This window comes from Sapajus apella, unplaced genomic scaffold (assembly GCF_009761245.1).
Source record: "Sapajus apella isolate SASKATOON/1434 unplaced genomic scaffold, GSC_monkey_1.0 scaffold15, whole genome shotgun sequence".
In the NCBI taxonomy this organism is placed as follows: domain Eukaryota; kingdom Metazoa; phylum Chordata; class Mammalia; order Primates; family Cebidae; genus Sapajus; species Sapajus apella.
In genome coordinates, this window is record NW_022436955.1 from 13,409,486 (window position 1) to 13,430,896 (window position 21,411).

Here is a 21,411-nt window from a genome sequence, read left to right on the forward strand (position 1 = left end):
TCAGAGATTAGATTGAAGGGGGCAAAGGCCAGAAACAGAAAAAAACAATAATCCAAGTGAGTGACAATGGAGGTGGTGAGATGTGGTTGAACTTGGCAGTGTTTTACAGGTAGAACCAGCGAAGCCTGGTGTCTCACGCCTGTAATCCCAGCACTTTGGGAGGCTGAGGCGGGCGGATCACAAGGTCAAGAGATGGAGACCATCCTGGCCAACATGGTGAAACTCCATCTCTACTAAAAATACAAAAATGAGCTGGATGTGGTAGCACGCGCCTGTAATCCCAGCTACTAGGGAGGTTGAGGCAGGAGAATCACTTGAACCCGGGAGGTGGAGATTGCAGTGAGCTGAGATTGTGCCACTGCATTCCAGTGTGGCAACAAAGCTAGACTCCATCTGAAAAAAAAAAAAATTGTAGAACTAACAGAGTTTATCAGCAGATTGAATGTGGGGTGTGAGAAGCAAAGAGGAAGTTAGCCCCGGAGAGTTGGCTTGTACTGCAGGATGGAAGGCTTCAGGAACGGAGATAGGGAAGACCGAGGAACAGGTTTGAGGGAAAATATCAGAAGCTCAATCTTGTCACTAGGCCAGTGGATCTGAGGGTCAAAGGCTCAAGGCTGAGGGCTGGACACACCCATATGGGGTCATCAACAAAGAGATGGTATTCAATAGGCCAGGCTCAGTGGTTCATACTGATAATCCCAGCATTTTGGGAGGCCGAGGCACGAGGATCACCTGAGGTCAGGAGTTCGAGACCAGCCTGACCAACATAGTGAAACCTTCTCTCTACTGAAAATACAAAAATTAGCTGGGCTGTGGTGCCATGCACCTGTAATCTCAGCTACTTTGGAGGCTGAGGCAGGAGAATCCCTTAAACCTGGGAGGCGGAGGTTGCAGTGAGCCAAATTGTGCCATTGCACTCCAGCCTGGGCAACAGAGGGAGACTCTATCTCAAATATGTGAGTGAATGAATGAATGAATAAACAAAGGGATGGTATTCAAAGCTTGAGACAGGATGAGGTAACTGAGAAGAGGCAGAGTGCTTGAGCTGTGGGACACTGATGGCTTGAGGTTGAGGAGGGGGCAGGAGTCAACTAAGAAGGCTCAGGTGAGGCAGAAGGAGGGTCAGGCAGGAGCAGTGTCCTGGGAGGGAAGAAAGTGGTTAAAGGATTAAAGGGTGATCAATTGTGTCAGATGCTGCCAATAGGTCAGTCATGTAAGAGGAGATGGAGAATCACTATGGGATTTGGTAACCTGGAGGTCTCTCTGGAGCTCTTGATAAGAAGAGATTGGTATTGTATTCCATTTGCTAAGTAACATTTCACAGGTTTCCACCGGAAGTAAAATGCATATTACAGATTAGTCTAGAAAAACTAGCCACTTTAAATCTTTTTGGAAATGGGATATATCTCATAAATAAGACATATTCTGTCTGAGTTTGCTAAAAATCTTGAAGCATGAAATTGCTTGACTTTAGCTATGGGAAATGTCAAAATCATTGTCACTTAGCTGTAGTTACATTTATTTAAATTTAAATTATAAAATAGAGCCAAGGTTTCACTGTGTTGCCCAGGCTGGTCTTGAACTCCTGGGCTCACATGATCCTCCTGCCTCAGCCTCCCAACGTGCTGGGATTACAGATGTGAGCCACTGTGCCTGTCCTGTAGCTACATTTAATTCTTATATAAAAGGCTTTCGTTCTCTTTTTCTTTTTTTTTTTTTTTTTTTTTTTTTGTGATGGGTTCTCACTGTGTCCCCCAGGCTGGGGTGTAGTGAGGTGATCTCAGCTCACTGCAACCTCTGCTTACCAGGTTCAAGTGATTCTCCTGCCTTAGCCTCCTGAGTAGTTGGGACTTCAGGCGTGTGTTGCCACACCCGCTAACTGTTGTATTTTTAGTAGAGATGGGGTTTCACCATGTTGACCAGGCTGGTCTCGAACTCCTGACCTCAAGTGATCCACCTTTGTCGGCCTCCCAAAGTGTTGGGATTTCAGGGGTGAGCCACTGTGCCCAGCCAAGGGCTTTGGTTTTTACAGTAATATGGTTAGTTAATAACCATGCCTTTTTTTTTTCTTCTTTTTTCTCCCAATCAATGCAATAACCACGTCTTAAAGCTGAACAGCTCCTTAAGATAAGACATCAGGCACTGGGCTTGGTGGTACAAGCCTGTATTTCCAGCTATTCAGGAGGCTGAGGCAGGTGGATCCTTTGAGTGCAGAAGTTCGAGGCTGCAGTGAGTCATGATTGTGTCTGTGAATAGCCACTGCACTCTAGCCTGGGCCCGACAGTCTAAATAGTACCTCTAATAATAGTAATACTGAAGAATAAAAAAGAAAATGGGAAGTCAGGGAGAGAGGAAACATACAAATAGAATGACAGAAGGTATTAATGATGTTGAATAGGACAGGACTTTTGGCCAGGCCTAGTGGCTTATGCTTGTAATCCCAGCACTTTGGGAGGCTGTGGCAGAACGATAGGTTGAAGCCAGGAGTTGGAGACTAGTCTGGGCAACATAGTGAGAATCTGCCTCTACAACAACAATGAAAAAATGGTGGAGTTGTGGTGGCACATCTGTAGTCCCAGCTGCTCAGTAAGGAGGCCAAAGTGAGAGGATCGCTCAAGTCTAGGAGTTCAAGGCTGCGGAGAGCATGATCCTGCCACTGCACTCCAGCCAGGTGACAGAGTGAGATGCCACCTCTAAAATATGTAAGATACAAAAGCATAAGAATTTAATGGGAGCAGTTCTCTCTCTCTCTCTCTTTTTTTTTTTTTTACATTAGAGACAGGGTTTCACTATGTTGGCCAGGATGGCATTGATCTCTTGACCTCGTGACCCGCCCGCCTTGGCCTCCCAAAGTGCTGGGATTACAGGCATGAGCCACCATGCCCGGCCCGGGAACAGTTCTCAAGTGTGGTCCTCAGACATCTGGAGGCCTCCCAGACTCTTTTACGGTTTTGCAGGGTTGAAACTATATATATGTATATTTGTGAGACAGAGTCTTGCTGTTGTCACCAAGGCTGGAGTACAATGTCGCAGTCTCGGCTCACTGCAACCTCCATCTCCCAGGTTCCAGCAATTCTCCTGCCTCAGCCTCCCGAGTAGCTGAGATTACAGGCACCCGCCACCACACCTGATTAATTTTTGTATTTTTAGTAGAGATGGGATTTCACCGTGTTGGCCAGGCTGGTGTCAAAGAGTGCTCGAACACATACAAATTGAATGATAGAAGGTATTAATAATGTTGAATAGAACAGGAATTTTGGCCAGGCCTAGTGGCTCATGCTTGTAATCCCAGCACTTTGGGAGGCTGCGGCAGAAGGATAGCTTGTGCTGAGATTACAGGCGTGACCCACCTCTCCCAGCTGAAACTATTTTCATAATGAATGAACACTTTGCCTTGTCATTGTGACCCCTTTTGTACTAATGGTCCAGAAGCAAAGGTGAGTAAAGCAGTTGGTGCTAGCATGAATTGGGCTGTTGCTGTGGTCATGGTATTCTTCACCACACATTCTCAGTATAAAGAAAAGAAAAAGCCAGGTTCACCTAAGAACGTCCTTGATGAAATGGTAAAATTCATTAATTTTATGAAGTCTTGACTCCTGAGCACGTCTTTTTAATATTCTGTGTGCTGAAGTGGGCAGTTCTCCAAAAGCCCTCCTGCTGCCTGTTGAAGTATAATGGTGTGTTGGAGGAAGCACGGTTGTTTGAATTGAGAGTTGAATTAATTGCTTTTTGGGTGAAGTACCATTTTTACTTAAACAACTAACAGACAAATGTGTTACTAGATTTGTGTATTTGGCAAGCCTTTTCTTGAAAACGAATGAAGTGAGCCCGACACTTCAAGGAAAACAACGCAGTATTTGTTACCAATGATAAAATAGGAGACTTTTGGGTTTTTTCTTTTTTAAAAAAAAGAGTGGCCGAGTGCAGTGGCTCACACCTGTAATCCCAGCACTTTGGGAGGTCGAGGTGTGTGGATCACCTGAGGTCAGGAGTTCGAGACCAGTGTGGCCAACATGGCCAAACCCCATTTCTACTAAAAATGCAAAAATTAGCCAGGTGTGGTGGTTGGTGCCTCTAATTCCAGCTACTCAGAAGGCCGAGGCACAAGAATCACTTGAATCTGGGAGGTGGAGGTTGCAGTGAGCTGAGATCTTGGTACTGCATCCATCTAGCTTGGGTAACAGAGTGAGACTCTGTCTCAAAAAAAAAAAAAAAAAGAAAAGACAAAGTAGCAGAGATGATGGAAGGAGGGAGGAAAGGGAGTAAATATGAATTTTCAAGTGAAAATTAGACTTTTGGAATGTTTATATCTACTTCCAAGAGCTCAGTGGCTTCCCAGTGCCTAAAGACCTATCTGAGGAGACAAGTGGTGACATTCACCAGTGTGATTTTTGGATATTGCATAATGAAATGTGTCAACATTTGGAAAATCTGCATAACTCACTGAACCAGTATTTTTCAGATGATAAATGATGATGTTCCAAAATCACATACAAGAAAAGGATTCATTCAACGTATAAGATAGACTTGCTTCTAGGCAAGATGGAGTGACAGGGACACCTGATGGCAAATGATGCCCATTTAAAGATTTTTTTTTTTTTTTTTTTTTTTTTGAGACAGAATTTTACTTTGTTGCCCAGGCTGGAGTGCAGTGGTGTGATCTCAGTTCACTGCAACCTCCACCTTCCTGGTTCAAGCAATTCTTCTGCCTCAGACTCCTGAGTAGCTGCAATTTGGGCGCCCACCACCACACCCTACAGATTTTTTATATTTTAGTTGAGATGGGGTTTCATCATTATGGCCGGGTTGGTCTCGAACTCCTGACCTCAGGTGATCCACCCACCTTGGCCTCCCAAAGTGCTGGGATTACAGATGTGAGCCACCGCACCTGGCCTACCCATTTAAAGAATTCTATTAGTTGTCTTTTTGTTTTCCCTTTCCTTTTATTTATTTATTTTGCATTATACTTTTAGCAAGGATTACGATCAAATTCCACTCATTTGGCCAGAGACCCTCCTTGAGGTTTTTGCAGAAATTTCTTTCACATGTAGCACCCTAGATTAGCTGTCTGTTGTTTTTGTTGTTGTTGTTGAGACGGAGTCTTGCTCTGTCACTGGGCTGGAGTGCAATGGTGCAATCTTAGCTCACTGCAACCTCTGCCTCCCAGGTTCAAGCGATCCTTCCTTCTCAGCCTCCTGAGTAGCTGGGACTACAGGCGTGTACCACCACGCCCAGCTAATTTTTGTATTTTTAGTAGAGATGGGGTTTCATCATGTTGGCCAGGATGGTCTTGATCTCGTGACCTTGTGATCTGCCCCCCTTGGCCTCCCAAAGTGCTGGGATTACAGACGTGAGCCACTGTGCCTGGCCTTTTCTGTTGTTAATCTGTGATGTTCTTTTTGAAGATATCTTTAATTAGACTGTCCTTCCTCTAGACTTTGCTGTAACAGTCCTGTGTCCTTTCTAATCTATCCCAAGACCTATCCAGTTTCAATAAGTACATTATAAAACAAACTATAGCCTGGTTGCAGTTGATTGGATGTTTATATTTTCTTGCCTCTGTCTGTTTAAGCTTAAATATTAAAATTGAGTTCAGCTCCTCAGTTTTCTTGTCGGATATTCTCTAAACTCTCTTTTCTGTTTGTCTTACAGCTTCACGGTGATGATATGGCATCTGCCAGCTCCAGCCGGGCAGGAGTGGCCCTGCCTTTTGAGAAGTCTCAGCTCACTTTGAAGGGTGAGTGGCACTGTGTGAAGTCTTTATCCTGTCAATGGCTATGGAAGGGGGGAATCTAACTACACCGTTGTCTGAAGAGCAACATTTTGTGAAATAGCTTACGAGTATAACTATTTATTCTCAGAGGATTGTCATATTGTAGCTGGGACTCTCGAAGAAGAAAGAAAATAAAGGAGCAGGAAAATAAGGCATTTTTGGCTAACAATTGTCTAAAATGGCGATTTCAGCCCAGGCGCAGTGGCTTATGCCTGTAATTCAGCACTTTGGGAGGCTGAGGCAGGAGGATCCTGTAAGCCCGGAAGTTCAAGACCAGCCTGGGAAACACAGGGAAACCCTGTATCTACAAAACATAAAATAATTAGCCGGGCATCGTGGTGTATACAAGCTGGTCCTAGCTATTGAGGAGACGGAAGTGGGAGGATCGCTTGGGCGTGGGAGTTTGAGGCTGCACTGAGCTGTGATTGCACCACTGCACTCCAGCCTGGGCGAGAGGGAGAGACCCTTTCCCCAAAACAAAACAAAATAAAAAAAAACTGAAAAAAATAAAATGGTGCTCTCTTCATGCCCCAGGCTCATTGCTACCTACACTCACTCCTAGGTACTTCATCCAAACTCATGGCTTTAAATGCCGCCGATAGGAGATCGCTCCCCTGGGCTTTTCCTCTGAACTCCCGATTTATATCCAGTAGCCAGCTTTTTACCTTCACTTACATATTTAGTAAACATCTAAAATTTAGCCTGTCTATAGCTGAGCTCCTGGGTTTTTTTTTTCCTCACAGCTGTATCCAACCCATCAGCATATCTGGTTGACTCAATCTTCAAAATGTGTCACTAAAAATTCAGCCACTTCTCACCACCACTAGGTCCCAGCCTAGTCCAGGCCACCACTCTGTCCACCCTGGGTTAAGGAGTTTGCCTCCTGTCCTGTCTCTCTGCTTCTGCACTTTGCCCTCCTTCGGTCACACAGCAGCCAGCGGTCTTGTTAAAATGTAAACTGGGGCCAGGTGAGGTGGCTCATGCCTGTAATACCAGCACTTTGGGAGGCCAAGGCAGGAGGATCACTGGAGCCCAGGAGTTTGAGACCAGCCTGAGCAACAGAGCGAGACCCCTGTCTCTACAAAGAATCAGAGGCTGAGGCGGGAGAATTGCTTGAGCCCAGAAATACGAGGCTGCAGTGAGCTGTGACTGTAACGCCCCTGCTCAAACTATTCAAGGGTGCTCCATTGCACAATACAAGTCAAGGCTTCCATGTGGTGTGACCCTTCCCTATCCCACATTTCTTATCTCCTGCTCCTGGTTTACATTCACTCTGGGCCAGCCTCCTTGCTCTTCAGTGAATACCCTGGGCAGGCGTCTGCCTCTGGGCCTTCACACTTGCTGTTTCCGCTGAGTGGAATGCTTTTCGCTTCCTTAGTTCTTTAGGCCTTTTCTCAAAAGCTGTCCTCTTTCTGATCCCCTGATCCAAGGCCACCTTCCTCCTTGACTTCATCACATCTATTTTCCTCCCTTTATATTTTTCTTCTCAGCCCTTGTCGCTATTTAATTAATTTATGTCATTTGTTCCTCTCCTTCAGTAGAATGTAAGATCCACAGTAACAGAGATTTTTGTCTGCTTTGGTCACTGTGAACTACCCCAGCCACTAGAACAGTGCCTGACACATAGTGGGGCCCCAGTAAATAGTGCCTGAATGAAAGGATGTTGCTTCAGGTTCCATAGCTCTGCAGTCGTCACAGATGGGAGAGTGGCGCCCAGTATCTGAGCTCAGGCCCCTCAGCCTGATCCTCTGGAGGCAAAATGGTATCTCTTGAGAATATTTTTCATGAGTATTTTTGAAATGCAAATGTTATTTATATAATATACACAGGCGGTTCAAAATTCTTACTTTTTAATATTATTATTATATTTTGAGACGGAGTCTCACCCTGTCGCCCAGGCTGGAGTGCAGTGGCGCCATCTTGGCTCACTGTGACTTCCGCCTCTTGGGTTCAAGTGATTCTACTGTCTTAGCTTCCCAAGTAGCTGAGATTACAGGTGTGTGCCACCATGCCCGACTAATCTTTTTTGTTTGTTTGTTTGTTGTTGAGACGGAATCTTGTTCTGTCACCCAGGCTGGAGTGCAGTGACATGATCTCGGCTCACTGTAAACTCTGCCTCCCAGGTTCAAATGATTCTTCTGCCTCAGCCTCCTGAGTAGCTGGGACTGCAGGTTCGCACCACCATGCCCGGCTAATTTTTTTTTTTTTTTTTTGGTAGTTTTAGTAGAGACGGGGTTTCACTATATTGCCCAGGTTGGTCTCGAACTCTTGACCTCATGATCCACCTGCCTTGGCCTCCCAGAGTGCTGGGATTACAGGCATGAGCCACGGTGCCTGGCCAGGCATTATACACATATTTAACCTACAGAGATTCGGTAATACCATTCAAGAAAATGGTGGGTGGAGAGAGAAAGAGAAGTAACTATTTATATAATGCAGGTGGTTCTTTTTCCCTTGCATTTCTTGAAGAAAGCTGATAGTGTAACCTGTGGGGTGTGACTGTGTGGTTTCCAGTTCCACTGCCTGCCCATAGAGTGACCCTAAAGTTTTAAGCTATATTTTTAAATGCATCAAGGCCCTTAAATGTAGGCTGGCTATTTTATTTGGTATTTTATTAGAGGAACACTGATAAATTGATCTCTGAAAAGCATAGTGTAATAAAACAAAAAATGGGCTGTTTGGAACTTATCGAGAGACCAGATGCCACAGTCTATTGTGGTCCCTTCTTAAGAGCTTTCTCAGCATATAATTTTGTCATTATGTGATTTTTGCCTTATTTGTTGACTTTAAAAGCTAAATCCCACATGAAGTCATGACTCCGTGTATAAAGATATATTTCTTTTCTTTTCTTTTTTTTTTTTTTTTTGAGATGGAACTTCGCTCTTGTTACCCAGGCTGGAGTGCAATGGCGCGATCTCGGCTCACCGCAACCTCCGCCTCCTGGGTTCAGGCAATTCTCCTGCCTCAGCCTCCTGAGTAGCTGGGATTACAGGCACGCGCCACCATGCCCAGCTAATTTTTTGTAGTTTTTAGTACAGACGGGGTTTCACCATGTTGACCAGGATGGTCTCGATCTCTTGACCTCGCGATCCACCCGCCTCGGCCTCCCAAAGTGTTGGGATTACAGGCGTGAGCCACCGCGCCCGGCTCTTTTTTTTTTTTTGAGACAGAGTCTCACTCTGTTGCCCAGGCTGAAGTGCAGTGGCACGATCTCGGCTCAATGCAACCTCTGCCTTTCGGATTCAAGCAGTTCTTCTGCCTCAGCCTCATGAGTAGCTGGGATTACAGGTGCTCCCCACCACGCCCAGCTCATTTTCTATTAGTAGAGACAGGGTTTCACCATGTTGGTCAGGCTGGTCTTGAACTCCTGACCTGGTGATCTGCCCACCTTGGCCTCACAAAGTGCTGGGATAACAGGCGTGAGCCACCACCACCAGCCAGAGATACATTTCATGAAAGAGACTTTCTGGATAAACTTGCTTCTGTCTTGAGGCCTTTATTTTGGCCTGTCTTTTAAGAACAAGAAACATTCAAAATACCACCCTGCCAATTAATGGTAAGTTACAAATGTGTCAGTAGAGAGACCTGGCTAACTCCACATTAAGCAAGTGTTCAAACTTGGTACCCCCAATCGCAGGACAACCTAATGTATGTGATAAGAAGTACACGACATAACTTATGCTGTATTATTCTTTCTTTTGATTCAGGGCCTCACTCTGTCACATAGGCTCGAGTGCAGTGGCACAATTACAGCGCACTGCAGCCTCAACGTCCTGGGTTCCAGGGATCCTCCCATCTTAGCCTCCCATGTAACTGGGACTACCGGTGTGAGCCACTCTACACCTGGCTAATATTTTATTTTTTGTAGATATGGGGTCTTGCTGTGGTGCCCAGGCTTGTCTCGAATTCCTGGGCTCAGGTGGCCTTCCACCTCAGACTCCCAAAATGTTACAATTACAGGTTGAGTGACTGTGCCTGGCCTTTAAACTGAGTCTAATCATAAGGAAACAATTGTAATCACCCAGTGGGTTCTTCTTGCCCACTGCACAGAAAAAATAAATTCACTGCTGGGCACAATGGCTCACGTCTGCAATCCCAGCACTTTGAGAAGCCGAGGCGGGTGGATCACGAGGTCAGGAGTTCAAGACCAGCCTGGCCAAGATGGTGAAACACTGAAAAAATTAGCTGGACACAGTGGCAGGTGCCTGTAATTCCAGCTACTCAGGAGGCTGAGGCAGAGAATTGCTTGAGTCCAGGAGGTGGAGGTTGCAGTGAGCTGAGATTGCACCACTGTACTCCAATCTGGGCAACAGAGTGAGACTCTGTCTAAAAAAAAAAGAAAAGAAAAAACAATTCACTAAGACTGAAGCATTGCATTAGAGAAAGAGTTTAATTGACACAAAACAGGCCACATGGGAAGACAGAGTTATCACTCAAATCAATTTCCCTGGAGGCTCAGAGATTAGGGTTTTTATGGACAATTTGACAGGCAGGGGACGAGGGAATGGGTGCTGCTGATTGGTTGGGGATGGGATTATAGAGGTGTAGAAAATGGTCCTCCTATGCTGAGTCCGCTTCTGGGTGAAGCTACAGGACGATTTGTATCATGAGTCAAGTCATGGGCCCAGGCAAGGTCAGTGGGTTGCCAGAAAGTCAGAAAAAAATCTCAAAAGACCTTAGGTTCTGCAGTAGCAGAGTTACATATAGGAGCAATTGGGGAGGTCACAAATCTTTTTTATTTATTTTTATTTTTATTTTTTAAAGATGGGGTTTCACCATGTTGGTCAGGCCAGTCTTCAACTCCCGACCTCAGGTGATCCACCCGCCTTGGCCTCCAAAGTGCTTGGATTACAGGTGTGAGCCACCACACCTGGCCAGAGGTCACAAATCTTGTGACCTTTTGTCACATGACTCCTGAGCGTAAGGGATTATAGCAACTATACCTACCTCTTATTAGGATTCAAACCCCTCCCATAACCTTAACCTTGTGGCTGTTCATTAGTTTTACAAAGGTGGTTTAGTTTTGGGGAGGGCTATTACCATCCTTTCTTTTTTTTTTTTTTTGAGATGGAGTTTCGCTCTTGTTGCCCAGGCTGGAGTGCAATGGCGCGATCTCGGCTCACCGCAACCTCCGCCTCCTGGGTTCAGGCAATTCTCCTGCCTCAGCCTCCTGAGTAGCTGGGACTACAGGCGTGCGCCACCATGCCCAGCTAATTTTTGTATTTTTAGTAGAGACGGGGTTTCACCATGTTGACCAGGATGGTCTCGATCTCTTGACCTCGTGATCCACCCGTCTCGGCCTCCCAAAGTGCTGGGATTACAAGCGTGAGCCACCGCGCCCGGCCTTCCTTTTTTTTTTTTTTTTTTTTGAGACAGGGCCTTGCTCTGTTACCCAGGCTGGAGTGCAGTGGCACAGTCTCAGCTCACTGCACCTTCCATCTCCCAGGTTCAAGCAATTCTTGTGCCTCAGCCTCCGAAGTAGCTGGGACTACAGGTGTGCACCACCACACCTGGCTAAGTTTTGTATTTTTAGTAGAGATGAGGTTTCACCAAGTTGGCAAGGCTGGTTTCAAACTCCTAGCCTCAAGCGATCCACCCACCTTAGCCTCCCAAAGTGCTGGGATTATAGGCGTGAGCCACCATGCCCAGCTATCCTTGCTTTAAGATTAAACTATAGGCTGGGTGTAGTGGCTCATGGCTGTAATCCCATCACTTTGGGAGGCTGAGGTCGGTGGATTGCTTTGAGCTCATGCTCAAAGTTTGAGACTAGCCTGGGCATCATGGAAATGCCATCACTACAAAAAATACAAATATGAGCTAGTCCTGGTGGCTCACACCTGTAGTCCCAGCTGCTTGGGAGGCTGAGGTGGGAGGATCACTTGAGCCCCAGAGGTGGAGGCTGTAGTGAGACCAGATCACACCACTGCATTCCAGCCTAGCCGGCAGAGGGAGACCCTGTCTCAAAAATAAATAAATAAATAAAATAAAGCTATAAATTTCTCTCAAAATAAGCTTGGCCCATGCCCAGGAATGAATGACCAAGGACAGCTTGGATATCAGAAGTAAGATGGAGTCAACTGTGTTGGACTTCTCTGCCATAGTTTTGCAAAGGCAGTTTCACAATCAGATAAATGTAGAATTTGGTGCATTCTATAAAACAGCTGGTGGAAGTCTTTAAAAATCATTGTCACCTTGGCAAAGCTGCTAGGATTATACAAGAAAAAAACTAAAGTAAAACAGAAATCATTGCCATGGAAAAGAAGGGAGGACATTCTAGACTTTAAAAGATTAAGGAGATAGTAGCCACAGGCAATTCACATTTATTGATTAGATACTGAATTGGGGGAAAATGGCTTTAAAAATATGTTTGGGGACTGGGCAGTGGCTCCTGTTTGTAATCCCAACACTTTGGCAAGCTCTGGTGGATGGATCACTTGAGGCCAGGCAGATTCCTTGAGCCCAGGAATTTGAGATCAGCCTGGCCACTGGGTCAAAACCCAGTCTCTACAAAGAAATTAAAAGTTAGCCAGGTGTGGTAGTGCATGCTGGTAGTCCCAGCTACTCTGGAAGCTGAGGTGAAAGGATCGCTTAAGCCAAGGAGGTCGAGGCTACAGTGAGCTGTGATTGTGTCACTGTAATCCAGCCTGTCTACACCTACTTTTAAATGGTTTACCAAGAAAAAAAGTGTGGATGTATACACACACACACATACGTACATAGAGACATAGATGACATTTATCTATAACCTGTGGTGTCCAACAGAATAGTCACTGTAGTCACATGGAACTATTTACACTTCATTAAAATTATCTAAAATTTAAGAATCGTATTCTATTTGTACTAGCCATATTTCAAGTGTCAGTAGCCACATGTGTCTCATGGGAGGGTATTGGACAGCACAGATGTGGAACATTTTCATCGTTACAGAAGTTCTCTTGGGTAGTGATGCTGTAGACACACACACACCCAACAGAAAGCAGATGTGGCAAAATAGTAACAATTGGTGAAGAGTATACAGTATTTATTGTTTTATTTCAACTTTTTTTTTTTTTTTTTTTCGAGACGGAGTCTTGTTCCATCGCCCAGGCTGGAGTGCAGTGGTGCAATCTCAGCTCACTGCAACCTCCGCCTCCCGGGTTCAAGCAGTTCTCGTGCCTCAGCCTCCTGAGTAGCTGGGACTACTGTTGTGCCCCACCATGCCCAGCTAATTTTTGTATTTTAATAGAGACAGGGTTTTGTTATGTTGCCTGGGTGGGTCTCAAACTCCTGGCCTCGAGTGATCTGCCTGCCTCAGCCTCCCAAAGAGCTGGGATTACAGGCGTGGGCTACCACGCCCGGCTTCAAAATAAGAATACTAAATGCCACATGTGATCCTAATTGGGGACCTGCACCAGAACAAATCTTTGTTTCTTTCCTTTCTTGCTTTCTTCCTCTTTTGCTCTCTTGCTCTTTTTTTTTTTTTTTTTTTTTTTTTTGCTATGATGGGCATTGATAGGACAATTGGCAAAACGTGAATAAAGTCTGTAGATTAAATCTTAGTATTATAAAAAATTAAATGTCCTGATTTTGATCATTGTGCTATTGGTTATGTTAGAAAATGTGTTTGTTGGGAAATATACCCAGAAGTGTTTAGGAGTAAAGGGGCACAACGTCTACAGCTTACTCTCAAAGTTTCAGGAAAAAATGTGCATGAGTATGAGCACAGAGACTCCTTAACTTGCAGTGGGGTTGCATCCTGAAAAATCTGCCCTAAGTTGAAACACAAGTTGAGAATGCATCTGACACTCCTAACCTGCCGAGTGTCATAGCCCAGCCTAGCCTACCCTAAATGTGCTGAGGACACTTCCATAACCTGCAGCTAGGAGAGATGATCTGGAAAAGCGGGATATGGCTGAGTGTCAGTTGTTTGCCCCATAATCACGTGGCTGACTGGGGCCTGGGTTCACTGCCTCTACCCAGAGTACTGCGTGTGACTATTATGCAAAAAGACCAAAATCCAAAATTTAAAGTGCAGTTTTTACTGAATGCACATCACTTTCGCACCATTGTAAAATCAATCGTCCAAAGTCATGCACCATTTGTAGTCTCCATTTTTTTTAAAGGCATGTAGATCCATGCTCTTACCACCAGGTGGCCTCAGTTAACCTTGGTCCGTGTGTTAATCACTGCGCCTCATTTTTCTACCCTGGGCCATGCCTCAGTATCACAAACCTTTATTCCTAGTACTTGTCCCCTTGTTGCTTCTGAATCTTAGCCACAGCTGATTTTTAAAAATCTCTTGCCTTCCTCCCTTCTGTTCCTTTGGGGCCTGGAGAAGACAGTTACTGCTATAAAAAATCTGAAGGTGAATTTGGCCTTTGCTGAGTTGTAGACACCATTATAGGACTGTCACCTTTCCGAAGAGTCTGGGAGGGAGAGATTTGATTATACTCAAACAGGGAAGCTCAGGCTAGGATAGTCTTGCCATCATGGGCAAGGGAGCATCAGTTGTATCTCTGATTTGGGGCAGGATGGGAGACGTCTAGATGTGTTTCACCCTGGTGACCTGGTGTTTCCACCGTGGGTGAGGTACACTAGGGTGCCCCCCTAGCTCCTCGCCGTGATGCTTGCTAAGCTCTGTGCTCGTGAGTCAGTCTTTGGTTTGCTGGTCCCAAGTGAGTATCAGAATTGTTGCCACATGAGGGCTATGAGCAGAAGAAACGTAGATGGCTAACAACACATGGAAAAAATATTCAACCTCAGCGGCCCACCTTGACCTCCCAAAGTGCTGGGATTACAGGCGTGAGCCACCACACCCAGCCCATTTATAAATTTTAATGGAAATACAGATAATCTTCTTAATATTTCATATTAGATCAATGAAATCTAATATCCCACAGTGCAACAATAGAACAAATAAGTAAAGTTCAATAATGATGTGCAGCATGGTGTGGCATCAGGCTGGCTGGGTGTCTGGCTTGTGGCTCCCTAGCTATATAGCCTGGGGCAATGACCTCGCCTCTCAAACCTGTTTTCTCCTGGGTAAAATGGGGTGATAATGTATTCCCTGCCTCATGGGTTTGTCGTGAGGATTCAGTTAGATAATGTATGCACATGGCATAGTGTCTTTAGTAAGTAGCCATAAAATCTTAAATATTATTTTTATTTCAATTAAAATTTATAAATTGGCCATGTGCGGTAGCTCACGCCTGTCATCCCAGCACTTTGAGAGGCTAAGGCAGGCGGATCACCTGAGGTCAGGAGTTTGAGACCAGCCTGGCCAACATGGTGAAACCCCATCTCTACTAAAAATACAGAAATTAGCCAGGTATGGTGGCATGCACCTGTAATCCCGGCCCGAAGGCTGAGGCAGGAGAATCACTCGAGCCCAGGAGCGGTAGGTTGCAGGGAGCCGAGATCGAGCCATTACACTTCAGCCTTGGCAATGAGAGCAAAACTCTGTCTTACAAAAAAGAAACTTTAAAAAATGTTCATGTCCTTTGGAGGAATAGTCAAGAAAGGCATGCAGATGTATACTTTCACAATAATTTCCCCAGAGTGAATAATTGCAAGCAGTCTATTCAACAATGAAAGGATATGGGCTTGTATTACAGTCATTTAAGACTGACTTACGGGAGTGAAGAATTTTTAAACAATTGAAGAAATAAAAGATGAAAATCTAGAAGGCAATTTCCCAATGATAAATTGGTAATGATGGTCACCGGCAGTTATCCCTGTGGTTCAGGTTAGGGATGATTTTTTTTTCTTATATTTCATATTGTTTTTTGTGTGTGTACTCACCTTTCTTAAAAAGTTTTTAAAATCAAGACAAAACAAAAGTTACTGATTTATTTTTTAAAGAAACAATGAAAAAGAGCTGGAACATCTGCCACATGGGGGCATCTGGGAGCCCTGGGACTCATCTTTGACTTTTTCTCTCTTTCTCACCCAGTGGTGTCTGCAAAGCCCAAGGTGCATAATCGTCAACCTCGAATTAACTCCTACGTGGAGGTGGCGGTGGATGGACTCCCCAGCGAGACCAAGAAGACTGGGAAGCGCATTGGGAGCTCTGAGCTGCTCTGGAATGAGATCATCATTTTGTAAGCAAAAGCCCCTTCTTTTTGCACGCAGTAAGATGGGGGAAAGAGAGAGGGTGCTCCAAGGGGGTTGTGGGAGGTACAGATTCCCTGTGGCACCTCTGACTTTTTCTGCCTGTGGTACCCAAGGTGCCTCTCTTTAGGTGTTCCTACACCATTGAGCTCATAGAGCGTTCATTATTAGCTAGAGGGTTACAGGGTCAGCTTTGAGGGAGGCAGGGATATATGTGGGTATCTGTCTGTTTTGATTCCCCCTCCCCAAGAGGTCAGCAGTTTAGTTTAACTGTTTTCTTCTAAGTTATAGGAATGATTGCTTGGATGTAGTGAATCAGGTATTTGTTTTCCAGGAATGTCACGGCCCAGAGTCATTTGGATTTAAAGGTCTGGAGCTGCCATACCTTGAGAAATGAACTGCTAGGCACTGCGTCTGTCAACCTCTCCAATGTCTTGAAGAACAATGGTGGCAAAAGTATGTATGATGAAGGGGGTGCCGAGGTGATTCATTGGTGGGGATGGGAGGACCTGGCAGGTGAAGCTGATGCTGTAGTTTTCCCTAGGACTAGGGGCTGTGGTACCTCTGTTCTCCTTGGATGCTGTCTTTGGAGTTTTAGGAAGGCTGAGGACTCCTCTCTGCCTCCTTGCAGAGTTTAGCCCTCTTTGTCCAGGTCCTCTATTAGTGGGATGCAGTGGTGTGCTACCCTTGATCCTTCCTTAGGGACTGGAAACTTTCTGCTCCTCTTCCTAATGCAGATGTGTAATATGTTGAATGAAACTGTCAAATGCCTCTAACCTAAATCATTGCTTTTCTAGCCTGAACCCTAAAACAGAACAAAGGAGCTGTGTGTATATGTGTGTGTGTGTGCGTGTGTGCACGTGTGTGTCTGTTTGGGACAGTGTTACAAATAGTGCCCTGTGCTTACTCGGCACTCAGTAAACATTTACTGGACGTTGGAATGTGATGGAAACGCCATCTGAATTAGCCAGCATGCCTGTACGTCACGGACGTATAAATCCTCATCTATTTATTGCTGTTTGTGGTCAGTGGCATGGCTCATGGCTGTGGTGTTGGGCCCTCCTTCATAAAGACTCTATTCAGAGCGGTACCATATGTGGCGAATAAATGGCATGGAAAGAAAGGCTCCTTTTTCTCTTGATGTCTACAAAGTATTTTCTGAAAGTGGATGTAGCTTAAGAGACTGGCGGGGGTGGGGAGGGTTGAGTCCTAGTGAGCGTGTTGCATTGATTTAAGAGTCTTTCTTTTCTTTCCAAGCCTGTCCTTTTACGCGATGGGCCACTTGAAAGGTCTTTGAGCCTCCTCTGGTCTTTTCCTTTCTGCTGGGCACATAGAGATGTGCTGAACCCACTTTGGCCTGAGGAATTGTTTAAGACCAGAGATGCGCCTCCTTTTAATCCTGCAGAGAACTCCCTGATTGCTTTGTCTTCTGAGTTGGTGTTTATTTTCCTGAATACTAGCCAGCCTTTTGTAATTTGATCATAAGGGAAAATTCTATTTATTGCAATACTTGGGAAATATACTTGAGGATAGCCTCACATTAGGATGCAGCAACCAGCAAGAGCGTCCTTTTTTCTTTTTCATTTGCCCAGCCAGTATACTTTTGCTTTTGGCTAGCAAAAGTTATTGTAGAGACTGTAAACTATGGAAAAGCACAGATACACAAATAAAACAAAATAAAACAAAATTTGCCTGTAGAGCACGGCACCTAGTGATAGTTGTTGTTTTTTCTTTCTTTCTTTCCTTTTTTTTTGATGGAGTCTTACTCTGTTGCCCAGGCTGGAGTGCAGTGGCATGATCTCGGCTCACTGCAACCTCCACCTCCCATGTTCAAGTGATCCTCCTGCCTCAGCCTCCCAAGTAGCTGGGATTATACACATGCATGTCACCACGCTCAGCTAATTTTTGTAGTTTTAGTAGAGATGAGGTTTCACTATGTTGGCCAGACTGCTCTCGAACTCCTGACTTCCAGTGATCCACCTGCCTCAACCTCCCCAAGTACTGGGAAGGCTGGTGTGAGCCACTGCACCTGGCCTGATCGTTATTGTTAATGTTTTTTTACAAGCAATTTTACTGCTGGGCAGGGTGGCTTACACCTGTAATCCCAATACTTTGGGAGGCTGAGGCAGTGGATCACCTGAGGTTGGGATTTTGTGATCAGGCTGGTGAACGTGGTAAACCCCCATCTCTACTAAAAAAAATACAAAAATTAGCCGGGGACGGTAGTAGGTGCCTCTACTCCAAGCTCCTCAGGTGGCTGAGACAGGAGAATCGCTTGAACCTAGGAGGTGGAGATTGCAATAAGCGAGATTGTGCCATCGCACTCCAGCCTTGTGACAGAGCAAGACTCAGCCTCCAAAAAAAAAAAAAAAAAAAAAAAAAACTTTAATTAATTAATTTTTATTTTTATTTATTTTGAGACAGGTTTCTTACTTTGTTACTCATGCTGGAGTGAAGTGGTGTGATCTCGGCTGACCACAGCCTCTACTCCTGGGCTCAAGTGATCCTCCCACCTCAGCCCCCACCCCTAGTAGCTGGGACCACAGGCATATGCCACCTGGCTGTATTTAATATTTTTAGTAGAGAGTCGGTTTCACTATGTTGCCAGGATGGTTTGGAACTCCTGAGCTCAAGTGATTCATCTGTCTTGTCCTTCCAAAGTACTAGGATTACAGGTGTGAGCCACTGCATCTGGCCGTTTAATTAATTTTTAAATTGAGATGGGATCTCGATATGTTGCCCAGGCTGGAGTGTGGTGGCTATTTATAGGCATGATCACAGCTCACTGTAGCCTCAAGCTCCTAGCCTAAAGCCATCTTCCTGCCTCAGCCTCCTGAGTAGCTGGAACCACAGGCAGGCACCACTACACCTGACTATTGTTAACATTTTGATGTGTACATTTTTGAGCTTTTTAATTTTATCTTTTAAATAATATTTTCCCCCTCAGATCCTTGTTCTGACGAGCTTTTTTTCACCATTGTAGACATATATTGATGTTTATGACATCAGTGAAACGAAATTGAGATTACACATGAACATAATATTTTGCAATATGACTTTTTCTCTTTAAAAATGTACATATATATATGTATATATATATATATATTTTGAGATGGAGTCTCGCTCTGGAGTGCAGGAGCGCGATCTTGGCTGGAGTGCAGTGGCGCGATCTTGGCTCACCACAAACCTCTGCCTACCCCGTTCCACGATTCTCCTGCCTCGGCCTCTTGAGTAGCTAGGACTGCAGGTGCATGCTACCATGCTTGGCTAATTTTTGTATTTTTAGTAGAGACGGAGTTTCACTATGTTGGCCAGGCTGGTCTGGAACTCCTGACCTCAGGTGATCCACCCACCTCAGCCTCCCAAAGTACTGGGATTACAGATGTGAGCCACCGTGCCTGGTCTGCATTTATTTTTAGTTGTAATAAAATATACATGATGTAGAATTAATCACGTTAATAATTTTTAGGTGTACAGTTTAGTGGTGTTAAGTCCTTAATTCACCTCATTGTACAGCCGTCACTGCCATCCATCCCCAGATCTCTTTTCACCTTGCAAAAGTCAAATTCTGTACCCATTAAATCATAACTCCCCCTCCTCTCCTTCCACCAGCCTCGGGCGGCGACCATTCTACTTTCTGCTTCTATGAATTTGGCTTTTCCAGGTAGTTTATGTAACTGGAACTATATGGTATTTGTCCTTTTATGACTGGCTTATTTCGTAATGTCCACAAGGCTTTTTCATGTTGTAACATGCGTCAGAAGATTTTTTTCTTTTTCTTTTTTTTTGAGACAGGGTCTTGCTCTGTTGCCCAGGCTGGAGTACAGTGGCACGATCTCGGCTCATTGCAACCACTGTCTCCTGGGTTCAAGCGATTCTCATGCCTCAGCCTCCCATGTGGCTAGGGTGATGACAGGTGCCTGCCACCATGCCTGGCTAATTTTTTATATTTTAGTAGAGACAGGGTTTCACCGTGTTGGCTAGGCTGGTCTTGAACTCCTGACCTCAGGTAATCTGCCTGCCTTGGCCTCCCAAAGTGCTGGGATTACAGGCATGAGCCACTACACCATCCAGATTTTTAATTTTTCAGACTGAATACTGTTTCAGTGTATGGGATATTATGCTTCTCTATTCATCTGTTGGTGGACACCTGGTTTGTTTCCACGTTTTGGCTATGGTGAATCAATGTTTCCATGAATATGGATGTACAAATACTTCTTTGAGTCCCTGCTTTAATTTTTTTTTTTTTGAGAGGAAGTCTTGCTCTGTCGCCAGGCTGGAGTGCAGTGTCGTGATCTCAACTCACCGCAACCTCCATCTCTCAGGTTCAAGTGATTCTCCTGCCTCAACCTCCTGAGTAGCTGGGATTACAGATGCCTGCCACTGCACCCAGCTAATTTTTTGTATTTTTAGTAGAGACGGGGTTTAACTATGTTGGCCAGGCTGGTCTTGAACTCCTGACCTCAGATAATCCTCCTGCTTCAGCCTCCCAAAGTGCTAGGATTACAGGCATGAGCCACTGTGCCTGGCCTCATTTTATTTTTCCCTGCCTATCTTTTTCTTGCAATATTCAAGTCTGTGCTTTTAGTTCTTTTGGGAATATACCCAGATGTGGGATCGTCTGATCATATGCTAATTCTATTTTAATTTTTTTTTCTTTTTTCTATTTTAATTTTTTAAAGATGGGTCTTGCTGTGTTTCCAAGGCTGAAGTGCAATGGCTACTCTCAGTGCATATCAGCCTTCATCTGCGGGCCTTGTCACCCTCCACCTCAGCCTCCCGAGTAGCTGGGACTATAGACATGTGCCACTGTGCCTGGCAACTATTTTTAATTTATTGAAGAGTTGCCATACCATTTACATAGCTATTTCTCCATAAAATATAAGAGTATGGCGTTAATGATTCTCCTGAAATTTAGTTTTTGATGACTGCCTGGTAGTAGACTGTCATACAGCTATGTGAAAATTTAAGATTGAACATTTGGGTAGTTTTCAATATTTTACAGTAGTAAATAATGCTGTGAGAAACTTTCAAGATTATAAATCTTTGTGCTCACTGCTGAAAATTTATTTGGGATCCATTATTCAATGTGGACTTGCTAGGTTTAAACATTAACAAGGTTTTTGACACATGTTGCTAGGTTACCCTCCAGAGAGTTCTACAGGTTGAGCATCCCTAAAATGAAAATCCAAAATTGAAAATGCTCCAATGTCCGGCGCTTTTTGAGTGCTGACACACCACAAGCGGAGAATTCTACGCTTAACACCTTTCCTTTTTGATAGTTCAGTATACACAAACTTTGATACATAAAATTGTTAAGAATACTGTAGGGCTGGGCACGGTGGCTCTCGCCTGCAATCCTAGCACTTTGGGAGGCCGAGGCAGGCGGATCACGAGGTCAAGAGATTGAGACCATCCTGGCAAACATGGTGATACCCCATCTCTACTAAAAATACAAAAAATTGTCCAGGCGTGCTGGCATGCGCCAGTAGTCCTAGCTATTCAGGAGGCTGAGGCAGGAGGATCGCTTGAACCTGGGAGGCAGAGGT

At 44.8% G+C, this 21,411-nt stretch overlaps 1 protein-coding gene across 4 annotated transcripts in view; it reads left to right on the forward strand.

Annotated features, from left to right (window-relative positions):
• WWP2 (WW domain containing E3 ubiquitin protein ligase 2) overlaps positions 1 to 21,411 on the forward strand; it is a 172,642-nt gene that overhangs the window by 19,480 nt on the left and 131,751 nt on the right. For 3 of the 4 annotated variants that reach the window (XM_032284332.1, XM_032284334.1, XM_032284333.1), the window contains exons 2-4: positions 5,653 to 5,737; positions 15,705 to 15,852; positions 16,197 to 16,318. In XM_032284332.1, coding sequence (XP_032140223.1) covers positions 5,668 to 5,737; positions 15,705 to 15,852; positions 16,197 to 16,318 — 340 coding nt within the window. In that variant the 5' untranslated portion in view covers positions 5,653 to 5,667. Of the gene's footprint in view, positions 1 to 5,652; positions 5,738 to 15,704; positions 15,853 to 16,196; positions 16,319 to 21,411 lie in introns of those variants that run through there. The other variant, XM_032284335.1, reaches the window with a different exon arrangement.